The 21,626-nt window shown below is 45.1% G+C and overlaps 3 protein-coding genes across 3 annotated transcripts; all 3 read left to right on the forward strand.

Annotated features, from left to right (window-relative positions):
- Positions 1–1,461: 1,461 nt before the first annotated feature.
- On the forward strand, positions 1,462–6,516 carry oser1 (oxidative stress responsive serine-rich 1). The gene is made up of 4 exons (XM_084929647.1): positions 1,462–1,829; positions 2,903–3,012; positions 3,178–3,294; positions 4,237–6,516. Exons 2-4 carry the CDS (start codon positions 2,936–2,938, stop codon positions 5,114–5,116), a joined length of 1,074 nt encoding a protein of 357 aa, XP_084785773.1. The 5' UTR covers positions 1,462–1,829; positions 2,903–2,935; the 3' UTR covers positions 5,117–6,516.
- A 1,506-nt stretch (positions 6,517–8,022) lies between these two features.
- manf (mesencephalic astrocyte-derived neurotrophic factor) lies at positions 8,023–15,005 on the forward strand. The gene is made up of 4 exons (XM_084929650.1): positions 8,023–8,234; positions 9,865–9,992; positions 12,364–12,505; positions 13,215–15,005. Exons 1-4 carry the CDS (start codon positions 8,147–8,149, stop codon positions 13,397–13,399), a joined length of 543 nt encoding a protein of 180 aa, XP_084785776.1. The 5' UTR covers positions 8,023–8,146; the 3' UTR covers positions 13,400–15,005.
- Positions 15,006–15,150: 145 nt separating this feature from the next.
- rbm15b (RNA binding motif protein 15B) lies at positions 15,151–20,523 on the forward strand. Its single transcript, XM_084929648.1, has one exon. The coding sequence runs from the start codon at positions 15,861–15,863 to the stop codon at positions 18,396–18,398; it is 2,538 nt and encodes an 845-aa protein (XP_084785774.1). The 5' UTR covers positions 15,151–15,860; the 3' UTR covers positions 18,399–20,523.
- The last annotated feature ends 1,103 nt before the right edge of the window (positions 20,524–21,626 follow it).

Raw genomic sequence — 21,626 nt, forward strand, 5'->3', positions numbered from 1 at the left:
TGCACCAGAGATTTTATCATTTAAAAACAAATCATAGATAATTTACACAAAGATATACATAAACAGCATAAATGTGCTGTTTATATTTTCAAAACTATACTACAGTAACAGCACACTTCCCAAACCATACTTGTTTACAAAACTGGTCTCACATTGTATTGATTTAAACCCAAAACTGGAACTTAAAACCATAACCTCACATCTGGAAAGTCTTTATTATCCTCACAAGTCAAGTTAGAAATAGATTTATTTTCCCAAACATTCCCATACAATCTGATTCCACACGAGTCGCCCCCTGCTGGCCTTTATAAGAATGCATGTTAGAGGCTTCATTTCTAGTTTGTACAGGCTGCTTGGGAGCTGGATGAAACCAGGTCTATACGATGTTTTATTTCTCGGTGTAATCTCAGAGAATGGAGGCTGTACAGTAGCTCTGAATGTCCGGTGAAGAGCTGCAGGTTTGGCAGTCGCAGTGTTTTCAGCCATTGGTTCATGTTGTTTACAGACTTTGTTGGTTTGTGGTCACAGCAGCTTTCAGCCTCGATCTTTGTTCCCCAAACCTCAGAGTCCGACTCGCACCACAAATTAGTCTCATTTCCAGACAGAAGTTTGTGTTCCCACGGGCTGGTTTTTCGAAAGGTGATCCTGCTTGAGTGAATGCACTTTGTTCCTTTTTTACCATGTTGATCATAACAACCTCTGTTTTTCCAAGTTACTCATATGCTAAGGATATTATTTATCCCTCTGACGGTGAATTCCTGATTTAAAAAAAAACAAACAAACCAACCACAAAAAAACCCAAAAACAAAACACTATCAGCCTGTGTTATTGCACGCTGTAAGTGACGACACGAGAGAGAAATCCACAGATTGTGAAATCACTGCAAACAGGCTGCCCTGAAAACAGCTGTGTTTTCCCCCCTTTTGTTTCCTTTGGTCCAGAACTGGTTTGATTGCTTTAGTTCACGATCCTTTTCATCCCCGGGCGCTGAACAGAAGATGACACACCCAGATGAATAATCCCAGGTCATTCAGAAAGTCAACTGTGCAGTCCCCGAGAGCAAACACGGAGCTGCGGTTCGGGCGGCGAATGCCAAAGCAGAGGCTGCCTCTCAGTGGTCGCTTTCATTGATGCATTCAGAGAGTACAGATGCACATCTGCAGGCTTGTTGTTACCGAAACTCCGTTCACTTTACACATACTCTGCATAATAAAAACTGTTACTACAACAATGAAAATACCAGATTGTGTCCTAAATGGAGCTTTCTTTGCGGGTAAAAAGCAGCCAATGTCTAAACAAGAGCCTTAACCGTCCATCATAAAGCTGGAGCGCTGTGAAGCTTTAAATACACTCTGGCTCCCTGGAAGCAAATATAAAGAAATGAGGGTGAACACTTTTTCTATAAATAAAATAAATAAAAGTTTTATTTTGAAGAGTGACGTCAGCTCGCTGTCGGGAGCGTGACGTCAGCGGGTGCGTTGTTGCAGAGTCACTGCGACGGTTCGACTGTAAACAAGCCGAGGACAGAGAAACATCTCGAACTGAGTCCGAACGTCTGCGCTGTTATCTCCGTTAGTTAATCACGGCTCGTATCCATCCGTGACCGATTCCATGTAACCGTCCGTGCTCACTCTCCCCCCGAAGGAACAGATCTCGTTGTCCCGGAGAAAGAGTCGCTCAAAAACGTTCAGACCCTGAAGCTAGCTTAGCTTAGCGTAGCTCTCGATAGCCTACCTGGCTAACCAACATCTGAGGGCCCGTTCAGAGGAAAAGCCCCTCTATGCCCTGGGCACCTCTCTCCCTTCACTGTGACTGGGATATCCTGAACCGTAAGTATGCCCTCCTGTATTTTAGAGGTGTTGCAAGCATTTTAACAGCAGTTAATATGACCTCCAGTGCCGAACTAGCTAGTTAGCCTAGCAGCCTGCTAGCATTAGCGCAAAGGGTTTGAAAACACGCTCTTTACATGCAGAGATTTTCAGCGTTTCAGGCATTAACTAAGTCTAATTTTACTGCGAAAGCTCGACAGATGTGCATTAGTCTCTCGGTGTCACGTTTCATTTCATTTATTCGGTTTATTTCAAGTAATGTGTTTTTATTGGCAGCGGCTCCGCTCGTCTTTAACTAGAGGCCTGCTAAACTCATTCACAGAACTCTGCGTGTCATTGTGGAGTGATCTCTGAGTTATTAGTTGCAATGTCTCAGTAAACGGTGGATAGCACTTATATTTCCTTCAGAAACGGAACCCCTGCTGTCGTGTTTTTTCCGAGTTTGCTGTCACGTTTATCACGTCTGCCGATCTGATTGGATTATCTATAGCCCAGCTGATCGATCAATAACATATCAACCATCTCAAAAGTTCAGTGTTTGTTGATTTATTGTTTATTTTAGAATTGATTTTAACTCCTTGGATCTGCGAATATGGCCTTTATTTTTAATTGAATTTTTTCATTACTGGAGTAGTAGTTGGTAATTTTTTTTAGAAAGGCAGAAAATACCTTCTTATGACCACTTATGTCTGTCTGATATTTAATTTACTTGGAAATTAATAAAAAATGTTGACTCAGAAAACACAGAAATGCCTCTTTAAGGAGCTGAAATTATTAGTCTCTCTCATCTTCTGTGATGGTGGGTGAATATATATATATATATATATATATATGTGTGTGTGATTTGATTAAAGACTAGTTCTAGTTAATTTTCTGATATTGTTTACTCGTCCAGTGTTTTCATTATACTGACTCTTTGAACAGCTGCTCCCACTAAGCAGCATATTCTCGGCGCCGCTTGATAACAGATGTGAATTTTAATTAAAATTGGAATCTCTGTGAAGGAAACCGTGAGGCGCACTTACCCGTGTGGCTTCATCTGCAAAACACTGTTGTGTGTTTCTGTTTTGTAGCTGGGTGGCTGGTCAGAGCGGCCTCCTCCCACCATGGAGGCAGGAGGGAAGGACTGTGAGGAGGAGACGCTGCAGATGGCGTTCAAGAAGCTGAGGGTTGATGCTGAGAGGTAAACACAGGCCAAAAAAAGTTTTTAATTTATTTTAAAATGTTTTTTTTTTAAATTAAAACCCCCACAGGCCACTTTATTAGGTTCACCTGTTTGACTCCTTGTCTATTTAGCGAATCACATGGCAGTAACTCTGCTTTAATGTCTTTTCCCCTCTCCTTCCAGTTTGCCCGGAGCTGTGAGTGTTTCGGAGGCGGTAACTTCCAGAGCAACATCGCGAGCTTCTCTCGACTCAAGCGGAGCGAAGCCCAAACTCGGCTGCCCGAAAGACAACTGGCACAGGTAGGCTGATTCTCTGGGAGACGCTCGATCACAGGAACAGACAGTGTGGATACTTGTGTCCATCACTGTGAGCTTTTTTCCAAAGAGTCAGAAAAGAAGAGGAGGCACGTTTCGTTCTATCAGTTCCATCCTAAACACAGCCTCAGGACTCACACTCTGGTTCAACTTTTCTTAACTGGTGGATGCTTTAACTGTTCTAATCCAGTGGAGTGTAATGGCTTTTATTCAGAGTCATTAGGAAAAAACAGGCTAAACTGGTTATTTTAATTCTGAGCTGAGTCATAAAGTTTAAGTCAGGCATTGTTTGCTTGTTTAATAAATACGTGAACACGTGACGAGGAGATCTAACCCTCGTGTTTAGTGTTTTGTTTTGTTTTTTGTTCTAAAAACAACCTGTGAAGGTTGTGAAGTCTAAATGTTAAGATGTGGCAGTCTGTGGAGAAGTATTCATTCATGCCAGTGATATTCCAACACTGGTGACTTTTTGGTTTTTTACAGCAAAGAGTAAATGATTAAATGAAACTGACTAACAGAGCAGTAACCAGCTGCCTCTCCAGCTGGTGGCCTTTCTTCTGGTGTGCAGCATCTGTGAGCTCGGCACAGTGGCACCGGCGCTCCGCCTGCTGCAGGCTCTGGTTACAGTGGCCCTTGATCTCAGAGCAGATCCTCAGAACAGAACCAGGACTGCAGATGCTAGCTGTGATCCAGGCTGATGGAGATAAAAGTCTGTCTGACATCAGGGGTTGGGTGGAATTGTAGCTCAGAGGTCAGCAAACATCTGGACTGAAAAATAAGAGCGAGGTCAGACTTTGTGTTGTGTCTTAGGATTATTTCAGCTGCATTTTTGTGGTAATTGGTCTTTCAGGTGACGTTCTTTTCTCGTTGAGTGTTTATTTTGGAGTTCTTCTTTGTGATATTTGATTTTCTCTCTCGTCCTTTTAGCTGCATGAGGAAAACTTCCAGAGGAGCGTCCAGAACACAGCGCCGTCGCAGGTCCAAGTCGCCCATCCTCCACCCACCGAAGTTCACCTACTGCAGCACCTCCGGAGCGTCTGCCCTGTCGCCCCCTAGTGGTTGCCCAAAGCACCAGCGCCTGGCCGCGCCTGAGCCTGCCCCACCTCATCCTGCAGCAGACGGACTAGCCGCCTCGCCCGTGGCCATCCCGGTCCCAAAAGAGCACTCCTCTTCAGGCTCGCCCGGGCATGTCCCCACTCTGGTTTTTGGATCCTGTGCTGCTTATGAGACGCATATTAGAAGCGTGGCTTCCCCACAGTCCTCACAAGAGATCCCCACTATCATCACCGCTACGTCCGGGCTGGCCGGAGGAAAGTCGAGTGAGGACAGCAGCCCGCAGAGCAGCGAAACCAGAGCGGGAACATCCCCTAGATCCAGACCGGCAGAGGCTGCTGACTTCCGAGCTCTGTCCGAACTCCACAGTGGCAGGTCTGCCGAGGGTCCCCACGCCGCCTGTTCCTGTGCCCAGAGAAGCAGCTCAGAGTCTCAAGAGGACGGCAAGCAGGGGGTCGAGTGTCAGTGTCATCATCAAGGGTGGCACGGTGTGGAAGTCTACTCCTTCACGGGGCTCCGCAACGTCATATCGGAGTGCGAGAGGAGCCTGCCAAGCAGCGAGGAAGCATCCAGAACTCTCAGCTGTAACGCGGCGGCGTCTCCGGCGCTGTCGTCAGGCTCCCCTCGCTCCTGCTCAGAGCAGGCGCGCGCCTACGTGGATGACATCACAATAGAGGACCTTTCTGGCTACATGGAGTATTATTTATACATCCCCAAAAAGATGTCGCACATGGCCGAGATGATGTACACTTAGAGTCAGATTTATTATTACCACTATTATTATGTCAGATAAGGAAAATGATAAGACGGTAACAAGGGTATTTTTTTCTGTTGATGAGAGAAAAGTTGGCCTTGGAGGAAAGTTAGGTGCTTGTAGAAGGAAGAGTTAGGAATAAAAGTTTCATTTAAATGGACAAAGGTTGGCCACAACATTAGAACCACTCATAGATGAGATCCACATGTTAAGTTGTGACGTTCTGTTAATCCACGTCTGTTATATTCCCACGCTCTAGTACAGCAGCAAAACAAAACAGCTCCTGGCCCGATCGAGGGTCTGTGGGAGCCCAATTCACAGAGGCCCCTGAGCCCATAGGAACCAGCCCCGGGGGCCACAGACTGCAGTTTCAAAGCTGGTCCAAGCACATCCTGCTAGCGCTCTGCTAGCGTTAACTTTAACCCACCTTTCTGGAGGTGGAGCCGGGGGGCTGGAGGCTTTTCCAGCTGACATAGGGCCAGAGGCAGGTCTGTCACAGGGTTAATGCACAGAGACAGGTTGCTGTTTTTCTCATGAAATTCTCATAAATTTGCATGAAGATTAAACGTTATTCTGAATAATTGTTATACATTCAGTATAAGTTTGGTTTAGTGGGTCAGTGACACAGTGTCAGCCCCTAAAACCACAACCAGAGGTGCACGTGCACGGCTGCCCGCTGTGCCTGCAGTAGGGGAGGGTGTGACTTTTGAATGTTAGAAAAATCCTTAAGTTATAAAAATTCAACTTTTTTTTTGTCTTTCTTTTTTCTTCGGGTGAGTGAAAGGACACATACCTACAAATGTAGAAAAAAATTTGATACTAACTACAAGACGGTGAGATTAATGTGACAAAAATAATCCAGAAATGAGGCCCAGAGCCTTCGACTGCACTTCAAACGTGTTGAAGTGGATTATATTTGAATCCAACGTGTTTTGATAGCACACTCTCTCAGATTTGTTTAAAGATGCTTCGTATCCAGTAACTCTGATAACCAGAAGCTGTCGTATTTTGGAGCCTGACTGTCGGCAGGTGTGCAGACCGTGTCAGGCGGGCGGTTTTAATGTTGTGACTGATGGCCACAGAATAGACTAACCCACGTTTAATGTTTCTGTTTGACTTTCCGTGATTTTTACTAAATCTGACAGAAACACGTCACAGCCAGCTGTTTCGCTTTAGTTTCGCCTTTCTCTTTGTTTGTGCCCTGTGGATCACTTTTCTTTCTTTCTTTGTTTTCGGTTTACAAATGAAGTTGCCAAAGCTCTTGGTGCTGGGTCTTGGAGAAGACAGGAACACGCAAACTTGTCATGCCAAGTGTGATTCTGTTTTTGGTGTTTGTGGCGACCTCAGGAGTCGCCCGTCTGGATTTAATTTCACTCAATAAAGAAGTAAAAAATGGAGAATTCGTCGTCTTCACTCGTGTCAATGAAGCTAATCAGAGATTTTTCTAACATGCTCGCACGGAGTTTACAAGAAGTAATAAAAGAATTTCAACACAAACCCTGAAGCCCCAGTCACAGATAACAGATGGCAGTTATCAACAACTGTCTCTTACGCCATGCTCTCTGCTTTAGGCTCTGGGCACGCTCACAAAAAAGAGGCGTTTCCCGTGTCTTGTGCACAAATTGATCCCCATGAGTGTCACCTGCTTGAGTGATAAGTTATATCATGATAAAATGGTGTCTGAAATCTATAAATAACATAATAAAAGTAACAGTAAATGCAACACTGCAGCAATATGACAAATTATTGTTCCATAAAAATGCTAAACGTGTGTTTTGGCACACTAAAACAATTTAACTCCAGCCTCACATTAGAGTTTAAGCTGGATCCATTTAAAAGTCCCACAGTCTAAAAATGCAAACGTGAAAAATGCTTCTGTTTGTCACAGATTAAAGAGAAATTTATCTGATTGAATAGATAGTCTGTGTGAGTAAACTATAAAAACATTCTATATTTCCTGCTTCACCAAAATAATACATGTAATCTCCAGTGACAGTGTGAGGCACAGTTTGAGCTGCTGTACCAATCAGTGAAAATGTGGCACTTCCAGCTGATTTTAAGATAAAAATGAACCTAACTTCCCCCAGACCAGGTGATGTATTACTGTGTTATCCAGGTGATATAGCCAGGTAAAAAGCCATGTTTATATCAGGAAGCTCTCAGAATACAGCCCTCTGACTGTAAACAGTAAATCTGTGAACTGTTGATGAATCCATTCATTTTTCTCTGACCTACCTGCAACCAAACCGCAGCTTTTGCACTACAATTTTGCCTCTGGCTAAAACTGGGTTGGGCCAGTATTTTGTTGTAGGAGAGATTACTTTCTATGCTTACCTGATTCTGCCCAACAGAAGAGTTTCATCATATTTTTAATCATCAAATAGAAGATGTAAACTGGGATTTAATATCACAGATACATCTGAGCCATGGAGGATGAAAAATGATATAAATAGACTAATAAATACTTGGATAAATGTCAAGACTAACAATGAAAATCTTAAATAAAAAACTTTTGTAATAAAAATGATGAAATCAAAATGTATCCCTATATTTCACCAGTTTCATTTTTGTCAGGCTGTTTTGAAATTAATTAATTAATTTCCTAAAGTAAGATAAAGGTATTGTGATTGTCCCTTTACACTAACAATGTCGTTTTTATAAAGCTAGTTGTGTATTTATTCGTAAATGTGTCACTGTTTGTCCTCCATAACGGGCCACTAGTCGCCTTCCGCTGACATACATTATGGGAGCAGGGTGAGGGTGTGGACCAATCAGCCGGCGCCAACTGGACGCTGTCCCCGGAATGCTCTGTCTCCGTCCAATCAGAGACGAATGCGTGGAGGACTCCGGAACGAGTCGGACTTCTTGACCAATGAGGTGCTGGCGTAGCGTGACGTGGCGCCGGGAAGACCACACAGATCGTTCACTTTACCGGCGTCTGTGCAGAAGCGGCTGCGGTCCATGAGTGCGGAGTCTCCCTGTCCAACAGCGGTTAACCGGGCGGCATTCTGAGTGTTTATCCTCGCAGAAATGTTGTGTTTGAGCGGGTTGTCGGTGGCGCTCGCCCTCGCTCTCGTGCCGGGTCCCTCCGAAGCCTTGAAGGAAGGAGACTGTGAAGGTAGGTCCGTGTGCTAGCTTCAGTTAGCTTAGCTACAGCGACCAGGGTTCAACAACTTTTAAAAGACCTCCACCCGAAAGCGGTCTAAACTCCACCTGCCAGGGTTACCGTGGCGAAGGGAGCGGAGCTGGTGTTTACAGGGGTGTCACTATTCCAAAAAGAGGGGGGAGGAAGCATCCAGAGCTAATGTTCCCGTGTTACTAGAATAACGAGCTTCATCACTTCCAGTAAACCAAAACTCACCTGCAGACACACCTGGCAGCATCCTGTGAGCGCGAGCCACAGACGGGATATCTGCAGGCTGACACAGAATCAAACATCAGGATGTAAAAGTCTGAAGTTTCACCTGTGAAATCACAATAAAAAGTGACCACGTGTTTGTGTTTGAGAACATTTAAATGAAGTGTAAAAACCAAAGAGCCTTGAAGTCAGGGGCCTATCAGGATCCCAGTTTGTGCCACAAAGTGAGTTTTTTTAAATCTAATATCTTTGCTCATATTTATAAATAGGCAACATCAACAGGATGTGCCAATAGGTTGGATATAAAATAAAATGACGTGTTTTGCAGGTATCATTATGACTTTATAACTATTGTACATACTGTTCCACATTATAAACAAGCCAGTCCTTCTTGGCCACTTAAACTAGCTCAATATAACTGTTATGTTACATTTGTTCTACTTCCTGCTGCCCTCTTGGCCTGATCTCTCTTTTTAATGTCAATGAGAGTTTTACATTTATAAATAAAGAATATATTAGAGTCGCTTTGACAGAGACTGATGGAGCTTCTACCCATGACAGAAATATTCCTTCTGGCTTAAAATAGCATGCCATCTCTGTTTCTATCAGGAGAGGTGTGTTTGACATATGGTTCAGAGGTTGTAGGCCAGCAAGTCATTTACAGTAGTTTAAATACTGGAAATCACTTTTTGACCCACCAGTGGGAATCATCCTGAGGTCTGGTGGTGGTTTAACTTAAATAAAATAAGCTCTTTTAAACCTATTTGTGTTTTAATCAGCTCCGACTGGATATTCTAGACATGCAGGTTTTATTTCTCACTGACTGTTGAATTTAACTTTCAGTCTCACAGCAAATTCCAAATAAAGTCCGCAGGGTCTTTTCAGAAAGGCTGCGAGTGTCAGTATTTGCATCTAGTTGTTCTCCTTCATTCCTGATATGGAATAAGTTGTTTCTGTCATAAATCTCTGCTGCTTTCAGTTACTCTTTCAGGTTTGTGCCAGAACAGACCGCTCCGTACGTCTGATTCCCAACATTTAATTTTTTCCTTTTTTTTTTGTTTTGGAGAATTTGTTGTTAAAGGTTTTGTAATCTGGAAATTGTCATTTCTGTATGATGACAGACGGTTTTTGAAAAACAAATCTGTAAGTTTTTATCTGACAAAGTGTCAAATTCAGTTTTTATTCAATGAGGGAAAAAATGAATAAGAAGTCGTCACATTTTAAACATCCTAATTATTTTTTAAATAAAGGAAAATCTAATCTATATATAGATTGTACGGTACTTCATATTTAATAAGATGAGGGACTTTGTTGTGACTGGCTTGTGTTTTTCTTTCTACACAAAGATTTAACCGATCGTTGAGTTGACTTTTGTGTTTTCCTGTTTCAGTGTGCGTGACCTTCCTGGGGAAGTTTTATCAGTCGCTGAAGGACAAGGATGTAAAGTTTAACAGCGCAGACATCGAGAAGGCGCTCACGGCGAGCTGCAAAGACACCAAAGGCAAAGAAAATCGCTTTGTGAGTAAAACACGTTTACATGTTTCTGGAAGCTGGAGGTGGTTGGATCGTTTAAAATGAACCTGAGCTGGAGATTCAACATGTCAGAACAGGTGTGTGTGAATGAGAGTGAGGAGATGAAATGTTAGAGAGGCGAGGCTGAGATGGTTTGGATGTGTGCAGAGGAGGGATGGTGGAAATGTTAAAGGCGGAGCCCTCAGAGAAGATTCATGGATGTAGTGAAGGAGGATGTGCAGAGATGGCGGCAGATGGTCCTCTGAGGTTTTGCGGCACAAGCTACAGGAATGAGTGTGATGAAATTACCCCCCCCCCCCAACCATAATCCTGGTCAGTTAAACGAATTATTCAAATTTTATCACCATGGTTTGATGTCACCTGCCACAGCCCGGGTGTCAGGATCAGCACCTGCAGCTCTCTGATGTGGAAAGTGTCTGTGAGCTGAATCATTTTTGCTGGTTTTCTGACTTTCAGACTAGTTTTCTCCTGTTTAAACACCCAGACAGTGTAAGTCAGGGCTGTCCAAACTTTTTTAAATGAGGGCCACATACATAAACATATAGGAGGGGCTGGGCCACTTACTAGAAATTGGGTATATAACCTTAATTTTAGTGTATTAAAGTGAGAAATATCACTTAAGTGGTCGAATATGTTATATTGTTGAATATAATTAAAGACAAAACTGCCTTCATCACAGCTTTCCATACATGAGTCTTTATCGATTTATTCAGAAAAAGCTTTGGTAGCTCATTCTCAGAACAGCCTCAGATTTCTTCTTGGACACAAGATTTACAGCACAGAGAAAAAACAATAAAGATGGAACGGGTACATTTCAAGCTTGTTATTTAAGTTATTAGGCTCAGCAACACATCTATTAACGTCTGTTTGAAACGATTATCAACATTAACAGACTGAACTGGACTTAATAACAGGAGTGCATCATTTTAGTAAATTATTCTGGTGAGTATCAGCTGCACTGGGTATGTAAATCGGGCCGTCCAGCTGCGGTGCTGATCTGACGCCACTTGTGCCAAAAATCCGGACAAATGTTTCTTGATCAAGGAGCAGATCTGCATCAGATGAGATCAGCTGACTTTGCGTGTGCGTGCGCTGTGCACAGCGGTGTGTACTCTGTGTGTTAACAAGAAAAACGCACATAAGAAAGTGTTGCGCAAAAGCAGGGTAGTGACAGAACTCATGCGCATTATTGATATTTGAAGCATGTGCACATGCATGGTTATTAACACACGGGTACTGTGGGATATATTTTTAAAGCGCTCGTGCTCTCGTCCACTCCCCGCAAAAAATTAGCAGCTGTGCGGCGTCTGTGGCATCGGTGCTCTCATCACATGCGATGGAGTAAAAATCAAAAGCACAGCTTTATCAGACAGTTGCAGTTTAATGTTGGCTGACGAGTCTTCAATGCGTCGCACGACTGGATTTCTGGACATGCTGACGTCCTGCACTTTTTCCGGGCACATTATTTCTGTGACTTAACGAGGCGTGTTTTATGAGGTCTCCATCTGAAAAAGGCTCGCCATGTCTTGCGATGAGTTGGGCGACCTCACAGCTGGCTATTGGAGCCTTTTCCTGGACAATTTGAGCACGAAAAAGATACTGTTGCTGACCCTGCAGGAGAGCTACCCTTTGCTTTAATTTCTGCTCTCGCTCAGCACCAGTGTCGGATGCATAGGCCTGATGTTTGGTTTCATAATGACGTCGTACATTATACTCTTTCATAATTGCCACAGTTTCAGTGCAGATCAAACAGACACACGTCCCCTTGAATTCTTTGAAGAAATATTCACTCTCCCACCGTGTCTGAAATTTTCTGCACTCACTTTCTACCTTTCGCTTCTTTGGTTCTGCCATGTTTAGTAACTTGGGGTAAATTTCTTCTGTGATTGTCCTTTTTGGTGGAGCAACTGCCTTGATCAACAGCAGCTCCACCTGGTGTTAAAACTAAGAAGTGCAATACACTCAAGCAAAAGTTTAAGTGCGGCCATATTCTATTCTATTTATGAAATTACTTGCGGGCCAATTAAAAATGGATCACGGGCCGCAGTTGGTCCGCGGGCCGGAGTTTGGACACCCCTGGTGTAAGTGAATGTGATCTCAGTTTATATGAAAATGTTTGAGTTCAGTCATGTTGTGTTTGGGCAGCTTGCCACCACTAGGGGGTGCAGCGCTGCTCCCTGGGACAGAGACCTTCCTGTGTTTGGTTTTTGTAAATGGACTCTTATGATGAACCGTTTGAAGCAGACGTTTTCTATTTGAGCACATGACGCAGGCCAGAATCCAGCACTGTGACCGAAGCCGCTCGTGTTTCATTCGTCTTTAACTTTTTGATTTCTCCTCCCTGTTCTGTGTTCAGTGTTACTACATCGGTGCAACGAGTGACGCGGCAACCAAGATGATCAATGAGGTTTCCAAACCGCTCAGCTACCACGTCCCCGTGGAGAAGATCTGCGAGAAGCTCAAGAAGAAGGACGGCCAGATCTGCGAGCTGAAATACGGTGAGGAGGGAAAGAGTGCGGATCTTCTCGCCTAACAAACTGCGTGGGGTCGTGTGTCGGTGCAGCTCAGTGCGAGTGATGGAGCACAAACACAAAGTGTTTCGGCCTAAAACTCAGTTCATTCATCACGTATCACAAAGAGGGCGTCACACTGACGAGGCTGTGCCGTCCAGCCAAAACAGAAAAAACAAAAAGCATTGTTCGTAATTTCATCCCAAACTCAGAGGTTTTTGTGCATTTGGGGAAAAACATTCGTCCAGTCTGAACATGATGTACATTATATAAACAAAAAACAGGTCATTATTATTAATGCTCCTTTTTATTACTAAAAATATTGAGTTGTTTGAAGGTTGAGCCCCACAGTTCAGGAAGTCAACAACAATAATAAAAAACAATAATAGTAGCTTAGCTGGTGTATTATTTATAGAATTATATTTTATTTATAAACCAGCTTTAAGAAAATACGTCCTTTGTTTGATACACATGAAATCATCAATTTAACTGTGGCTGATCGATGAGTACTGACCCTTCAAAATAAGAGCGGTGAGTGTCTGAGATGATTTAAAAACGGCTGACGTGAATAAACTGTCGCTCACAGAGACGGCGCAGCTGCTCGTAGACGACACGTGGACTCATGAATCCACATGAATCAGCCGTGTTCTGATTATTTCAATCTTATTGATTTTTTTTTTTTTTGCTTTCCTTGCAGATAAACAGTTGGACCTGACCTCAGTGGACCTGAAAAAGCTTAAAGTGAAGGACCTGAAGAAGATCCTGGAGGAGTGGGGCGAGTCGTGCAAGGGCTGCGCCGAAAAGTCCGACTTCATCCGCAAAATCACAGAGCTGATGCCCAAGTACGCGCCGGCAGCCGCCAACGCACGGACAGACCTGTAAAAACATAAATATATGGACTCTGATCAGACTGCAATCCAGCGCAGAGAAGAAGGTGGAGCGGGAGTTTTGTTGGGCATGTTTGTTTTGTTTTTTTTAATGTTTGAAGAGGCAGTTTCAGAAGTATAGATGTTAGCGTAGTCCTGATCTGTACTTCTAAGTGAGGGAGAGCCAGCGGCAGCTGTAGTTAATAATCTTCACAGTGACTGCCAAAATAAGGCCTCCAGTTTTTTTTTCACCACATTGACTCGGATGTTTATAAATTCTAAGTGTGTGCGACTGAGCCGTGATGAGGGAAATTCAAACAGTAAGAGGAGCCTGGAGTGACCGAGGAGCCAAACATGGAGAAATCTGTAACGAGTTATCTGTACATTTATGTGAAGATCAAAACAGGAGCTGCTGACGGGGAATTCAGCTACTTTTCATTTGTCTAAATGTCAAAAAATAATAAATCCAGACTAAAATAAGATGAGTGGGTTTGGATCTCCTGATCGTTGTCCATCGTATTGGTTCCCAAACAGGTGCTCAGAGCGGCGTTTCCTTTAAATTGGGGGAAAATACTCACACGAATCAGAAAAGATACCAGAACTACGCTCATGTGGCAGAGAGCAGGAGATGATGTCACCTGGAAGTTTTCCTGAGGAGGAGACGTTTAAAGTTTCTGGTCGGAGAAGCTGCTCCCACAGATCCCCTCTGACATGAGCTCTGCTGTTTCCATGGTGACTGCAGGACTGGTGGATGTACTGAGACTTGTGGGTGATCCTGACATACTGAGCGTTCGTTCAGCTCCACCCTGCCGTGATCTGTTTCAGGAAAGCTGCAGTTAGTCTTTCTGTCCTCGTTAGATTGAAGGTTTCTGCAGAATCGTCCCGTCTCACCTTCTCGGCCAGTGAGAAAGCTCCGCCTCCCTCAGGTTAAAATGACGGTTCAGACACCTCCCTCCTCCACCATCCTCTCTGGTGTCAAGTACAGAAAAACCCCTTCTTTTCCCTGGAACGTTCCCACTTCCACTGCGCTGTTTGGATCATTTGTGCTTGCCGCTCGGGTTTGTTAGGATTTACGAGTGGCCCCGGGTCGAGTGCGGTGCTGGACTTCACGGCTCTTGGAAAAAGATTGGCACAAAACTTCAAACCACCGATGACAAGTGTGGGTGACTGTCAGCAAAGCAGGAAACATTTTATTTAGGATAATATTTAAGGGTTTTTTCTCTTCAATTTCTAATAAATAAATGCCGTTTCTGACTTTTTTACATCCACGTTAGATGTTTAAATCCACCTTTGATGTCGCTCACTCAGACGCTTCATGTGTTCGTGGTCCCTAAACGTTGGGAAACAACCATTTACCGTGTTCTCTCTCACATGTGGTGGAACTGAACTGCCCCTCCACTCTGGACTGCGGCGGCGTCTCGATGGACGCTGGATGAAACTTATTTTGTTTGACATAAACGGATGACCTGTAGCTAAAGGTGGTGATAAAAGCTGTGTGTGATGCTTCATATGAAAAATGAAAACTTAAAATATGCTGTTGTCTCACAGTGACTTTTCATGTAAGGCAGTGTCATTTGTTACAACTGTACTATTCTACTTTTTCATTAAAATATGAAAAGCTCCAGGCCCAGCTGCTCTCTGTGATGCACTCACACCTGTGTAGCACTTTGTCTACGTCTCACACTCCACACCGCTGCTTCTAAAAAAAACTAATGCCTGTCTTTGGAAGGAAGCTGGAGGAAAACCACCGTCACAAGCAGAAAAACATGAGTTTATTCTTCTCTCCTGAGCATGATCGAACACTTTCCACTGACTTATTTTAAAACATGAAAGCATTTCTCTCATTAGCTATGAACTGCTATTCCCTGTATCACTCCTGGATATTTGGGAATACGCTGGAAAATTACCCCCCAAAATGCACTTTATTTCAAACAGAAAATTACAGAACAAAGATCTTGTACACATCCCAACAAGCAACAAAGCAGAGAAATAAAGGTGCATGAATGATATAAAGTATTGGCCACAAAGAATCGCCATTTTTAGTGATACTCATGAATGTTGTAATTGCTTAGTGGAGAAGAGAGAAAATTAAATATAAAATCCAATAAATATGTAAAAAGTGCCGTTTACAGCAGGATAAAATTACCCCCGACTTTGTATTCCATAATAACACGTCCAGCGTCATGACGTCCGCCACGGTTGCGTCATCACGTCTCCGCCCTCCAGAGGGAAAGCGCACATTCCTATTGTCCAAGATGGCGGCGCTGGTGCAGACCTTCCGACGCTGATATGTTTTTAACCGACTTTGTGCTCGTTTCTCGGCGTGTGTGCGGTCACCCAGCGGCCCGGGGAGAAGCGTGTGTTTGCCGTAGCTGCCGTCTGCAGCCTCAGCGTCGCTAACAGGCCTGGACTTCGCTGCCCGGGCCCGGATTCCCATCGCAGGCTCCGAAAAGTTTGAGCTCCATCATCCTTTGAAAATGAAGCGGCAGGCCGGGAGAGAGGCGAGCCCGTCCAGGGCCGCCGCCAAGCGGATACGGGAGCGGGAGAGTGCGCGGAGAGAGGAGGTTCCACCGCCGCCCCCACCGCTGGCCCTGCTGCTGGCAGACAGCCGGGGATACCACCGCCGGAGCCGCAGCCGTGAGCGGGAGAAGCCGCGGCTCCGGGAGGAGCGGGCTACCGCCCTGGAGCTCCACCACCGGCACGAACTCAGCCTGCTCGGCCGGCCGCCCCTCCGCACCGCCGCGGCCGAGCTTCCAGCCTCCCGCCCGGGCACGCTGGAGTACAAGACGCTCCTCATCAGCAACCTGGGCTCGCAGGTGTCAGACGAGGACGTGGAGGACGCGCTATTCCACGAGTTTAAGAAGTTCGGGGACGTCAGCGTGAAGCTGTCGCACACCCCCGAGCTGGGCCGGATCGCCTACGTCAATTTCCGACACCCGGAGGACGCCAAGGAGGCCCGGCACGCCAAGTCCTCCAGGTTAGTGCTGGGAGATCGGCAGCTTAAAATCGAACCCATGTACGTGAGGAGGCGGAGCGCCACGCCGCCCGACGTCGGGTATTTACCTGTGCACGCGCCCTACCCGTACCGACAGCGCTCCCTGTCCCCTCCCGGGCCCGGCGTGAGCAACATCAGGGACCTCCGGGCCCGCCACTACGCCCTGGAGCAGCTGGGCCTGAGCCGGGAGAGGGAGAGGCTGCTGGATTATTACGGCATGCTGGATGAGCGGGGTCGGCCCTACGGCTTCCCCCCCATGCCCGTGGTGGAGGATTTAAAACCTGAGGACGACCAGAGGGCCACCAGCAACCTGTTTATTGGAAACCTGGACGGTAACGTCACAGAAGCCGAACTCAGGAGGGGCTTTGACAAGTATGGCATCATAGAGGATGTGGTGATTAAACGTCCTTCACGTGGGCAGGGCGGGGCTTACGCTTTTGTGAAGTTTCAAAATCTGGACATGGCGCACAGGGCCAAAGTAGCCATGCAGGGGCGGCTGATCGGAGGCAACCCCATAAAAATTGGCTATGGCAAAGCCAACCCCACCACCCGGCTGTGGGTGGGCGGGCTGGGGCCCGGGAACTCTCTGGCCGCCCTGGCTCGGGAGTTTGACCGTTTCGGAAGCATTAGGAACATAGACTATGTGAAGGGGGACAGCTTTGCTTACATTCAGTACGAGAGTCTGGACGCCGCTCAGGCCGCCTGCACACAGATGAGGGGCTTTCCTCTGGGGGGCCCCGAGCGCCGCCTCAGGGTGGACTTCGCCAAAGTGGAGGAGAGCCCCTCTCGTCCGTTTCCTCCTGGCTACCAGCCTGCCGTGGCGCTGCCCTCTCACTACGACCTGCTCGGGGAGGCATACAGCCGCCATCGCAGCCTGGAGCGGGAGCTGAGGGGGGCCAGGGACCGCCTCTCGCCGCCCTCTCACAGCCTCCTCTCCCTCCGGGAGCGGGAGAGGGCCCTGCTGGAGAGAGACTACCCCACCAGCCCCACACGAAGCCTGGAGAGGAGGACGGGAGGCGTGGAAGCGTTCGGGAGGAGCGGGCGAGGAGCCAGGAGCCGCAGCAGGAGTAGGGAGCGCTGGCTGAAGGAGCGGGAGGAGAGGCGGAGCCGGAGAAGAAGCCGGAGCAGGAGTGTGTCCGCTGAGAGGCAGACAGAGGAGCGGGAGAAGGAGAGGGTGAGGTCCAGGGTTCGCGGTCCACTAGGCACCGTCTCTCCTGATGCGAGCCCAGACCGAGCTCGGGTCAGAGCGCCGGACTCCACCACGGAGCCACGAGACCACTCCCCTGACAGCGGCGGAGGGGTGCGGCACTCCACCACAGCCACCGCCGCCAGTGAAGAAGATCCCCCGTCTGGCCGCCACCACAGCAAGAGGTCCTCCAGCGACCACGTCAACAACAACAACAACCACCACCACCATCGAAACAGCGAGATCATCACCACCGGCTCCCCCGCTGCCATCCACACCAACACCACCTCCCCCCCGAGCACGCTGTCTGAGTTCGCCCAGACGGCGCTCTCCAAGACGTGGCACGGCTTCTTCGCCTTGAAGAACAGTAGTTTCCCCACCGACCTGTACCTGCTGGAGGGCGGGGCGGCGTTCTTCAGCGCCGTGATGAAAGACAGCCCGAAGCTGCAGAACCAGCCCAGCCAGCTAAAGATCGCCCAGCGGCTCCGCATGGACCAGACCCGGCTCGACGAGGTGTCGCGCCGCATCAAACTAGGCCGCCCGGACAACTTCGCCATCCTGCTGGCCCTCCAGGGCCCCGTCGACCGCCAGGCCCCCGCCCCCGAGCCGGGCCTGCAGGTGCGCTTGCTCCGTCACCTGGTGACGTACCTGCGGAACAAAGAAGCTGCTGGAGTCGTGAGCCTCCCCGCTGTAAAGGAGGGCGCGCCGGGGGCCATGCTGTACGCCTTTCCGCCCGGCGAGTTCTCGCAGCAGTACCTGCAGGCTGCCAAGAGGACTGTGGGTAACCTGGACGAGGAGCACATGGTTATTGTGATCGTCAATGACACTAACTGAACCTGCACAGGTGTGAGCGCAGAGGAATACTTCCATGTTGTTTTTAGACAGAAAAAGCATTATTATTGTTTTACTCAGTATGTTATGAATGAAACACGGCGAGCTACACTACGTCTGCAGCGCCCTCGGGGGCTCGTGGAAAATGCGTTTAAAATTTATTATAAAACACTTAAATGAGGCTGAAACGCTGCACGCAGGCAGCGCTTGGTCCCGGCAGGAAGTAGAGTTTATTGTGGAAGTCGTATCGTGAGAAATGCCCGTTTGTTACACGTGTCCGTGCAATTATAAACACGCCGCCGCCACCTTATCGACAGGGAAACTTGACCCAGCCGACTGCCAGACAGAATAAAGCAGGAAAAATATTACAATAAATATTCACTTCTAATAAGACATAATTATGAAGCAGTGAACCAAAACGATCTTAAAGGTCACGACTAAAAAAAGTCAGAATTAATACAGAAATTGGATGTTTGACTTGTTGAACACATAAAACCAAAGTTTAATATTAAAGTCATAAAGTTTATAAAGTCAAACTTTGCTGTAAAACCACAGCATAAAAATTATCTTTAAAAAGTTTGATCATTATTTCAGTAAATTATTATGGTTTATGTGTCATAGGCACAGAACATAAAGTAGGATGTTTAAAAAAAAAAAGTGAAGTGAAATTTTAGATTTGGAAAGTAATGTTTTTAAAATCCATGCGTCACGTTGATATTTAAGATTAAAAGTACATTTTTGACTTCATGCATTTCTGTCCTTATCTTGAATGTGATAAAGGCCACGCCCCCCTCAGGAGCTCAGGTGTCGGCTGACCCCGCCCTCATCGTATGATCACTTCAGTATGGCTTAAATGATGAGAAAATACAATACAAACAGGAAACAGGCAAAGGTCCCCTTCAAAACAAAAGCTGCGCCTTTTTAAACGTGTGCTTCAAGAAGAGCAGAAGCTCAGAGATAAAATATTAAAGACAAGAACAAAAAAAGAAAACCTTTTCCTCTTCATGCGTCCGCGAGATGTTCCAAGTTTCATGATTGTCTGGCGTCACGATAACGGAACAAGCTGACGTTGAATCGTCAGAGTCTAAAAATTTGAAATGTATGGATTTTATATATAGTAGTAAAATGTAAAATCTGATGTTTCTCTCCAGACTTTTACATCTGATTGACTAAACTGACGCCTCATCTAATTTAATTCAAACATTTTATTTTTATCAAAACTGTATTTTACTCCTTTTTGACTTTTAATATCATTCGATTTGCTTTGAGAATCATAAATGTGACGTCAGGAAGCACGTTTGGTTATTCTACTTCATAAGTTGGACTTTTTACCTCATAGTGTTTTTATTGTTTGTTAATGATGAGGATTTATTTTAATAATTACTGAGGCTTTTTCTGCTTCGTGCTCTTCTTTGAACTGCTCAGGTTTCACATCGTCTAGTCGCCGCCAGCTGTTGAGCACATCTGCACAAGTAGGACACTGAGAGCAGGAAGTACCCTCAGACTAAACTGTCATTTCTCACGATACGAGTACACACACTTATCGCTCAGAGCAGCACTTTTTCTATTCTAAGCTGTTACACACAACACTAAACCCCGACAGGAGTCTTCGTGCGCTCTCTGAACTGTACCGAGCTGCCCCGAATGTCCGAGCCGAGCAGCACCGGGTGGTTTTATTCAGAGTACTGTAAACCGAGGGGGAAGCGGCACTTTGTCTCCCCCTGTTGGCTTCTTCTGGGACTTTTGTTTTTTTGGTTAAGTGAGGCCGGTGGATTCCCAACCCTCCGTCCCCACCGCTGTAAAGTTCATGTTAGTTAGTGTTTTTATCAATTTAAAATCATTCCAGGTGTTTTGTTTGGAAGCTGTACGAGTGTGTTCGATGTTGCATGCAGGAAAAAAAGTTTGGTTTTGTCAGTCAACAAAACAAAAAGAAACGCCAGCTTCTCCATGAAGCTGCTGATGTTTGATCATATTACTGGTTTTATATTGTACACATTTATACCTTTTATTGGATTTTAATACATCAGTCCATCTGTTATCCACACCTGCTTCTTTGTTTTTATGTTTTCTCCCTTAAATTGTCATTTTTCTGGTCAATTTTAGTCAAATAAAACCTTTTAACCAATGATTCAAGGGCTGATTTTAAGACCATTCAGATGTAATGAGTAAAACATTTTGACACTAAATTATGTGGGAGGTAAAAATGTGGCAGAATAAATAATGAAGCCAATAAATAACAGCAATTAGAATAAACAGTTTTAGCTTAATGAAAAAGTAAAGAAGCTTTGAGTTGAGCTGAACTGAGTTTCTTATACAGCTCGATGGTGTGAGAGCGACTCGGTCCGTGTTTATGCTTTAATGATGATGAAGAAAAGTGCACAAACATAAGGAAGCCTGTTTATGCCAGTAAGACAAAAAAATAGGATGAAGATTAGCTGTAATTTTTTTTTTTTTTTTTTTTTTTTTTTTGTTTACTCGTTTTCGGTCATGTCCAAAGCCATAATGAAAATGTTAAAGAGTGAAATTAACTTTGGCTTTTTGACCCAACACATGAGTTTTATTTTTAAATAATTAATTGATTCAGTGTTTTGTTTTAATTCTGGTATTTTCTCTCATTTTGATTTTCAGTTTCCACTTCTTTGACGTTTGTTCATGATTTTTATATATCACGGCAAGAAAATCATGGCAGTAACTGTTCTTTTGTTTTTGTTTTTTTAAATTTTGACTTAAAACTAAATTGTAATTAAGTCACAAGCCTGACTTTCTCAACTAAAAGATAAAATATCTTTCTTGTAAATAAAATAAAATAAAATTGTATATATTTAATAATGATGGTTAGCCTCCAGCCCATGCAGTGCTGAATTGGAAGAAAATGAATTGACAGCTTATGTTTTCTGTTTTAGTTTGTCTTTTCTTGACATTCATGGGCTTCCGTACTTTTAGTCTTTCCAAGCGTTAATTAAAAAATTATGGTGGGAACATTTCAAACTCTCGAGGATGCACCTTTGAATATTATTTGAACGGTTCCTTAAAAAAACAGCTTGAAAACTGTAACATATGACTAAACAAATATAAATCAATCAATGAAAAGAATTGATCAGATTTCACTTGTTTGAGTTTCCCTTAAAGGTTTGTGATGTGAGTGAAGATGCCCCCCCTCTCGCCTTTCTTTAAATCAAACAAAATTGATGTCATACATTTGTGCTGCTATCATTTTAAAGATATTAGTAC

Source organism: Perissodus microlepis, chromosome 5, assembly GCF_051167445.1.
Source record: "Perissodus microlepis isolate ML-2025 ecotype Zambia chromosome 5, ASM5116744v1, whole genome shotgun sequence".
NCBI lineage: Eukaryota > Metazoa > Chordata > Actinopteri > Cichliformes > Cichlidae > Perissodus > Perissodus microlepis.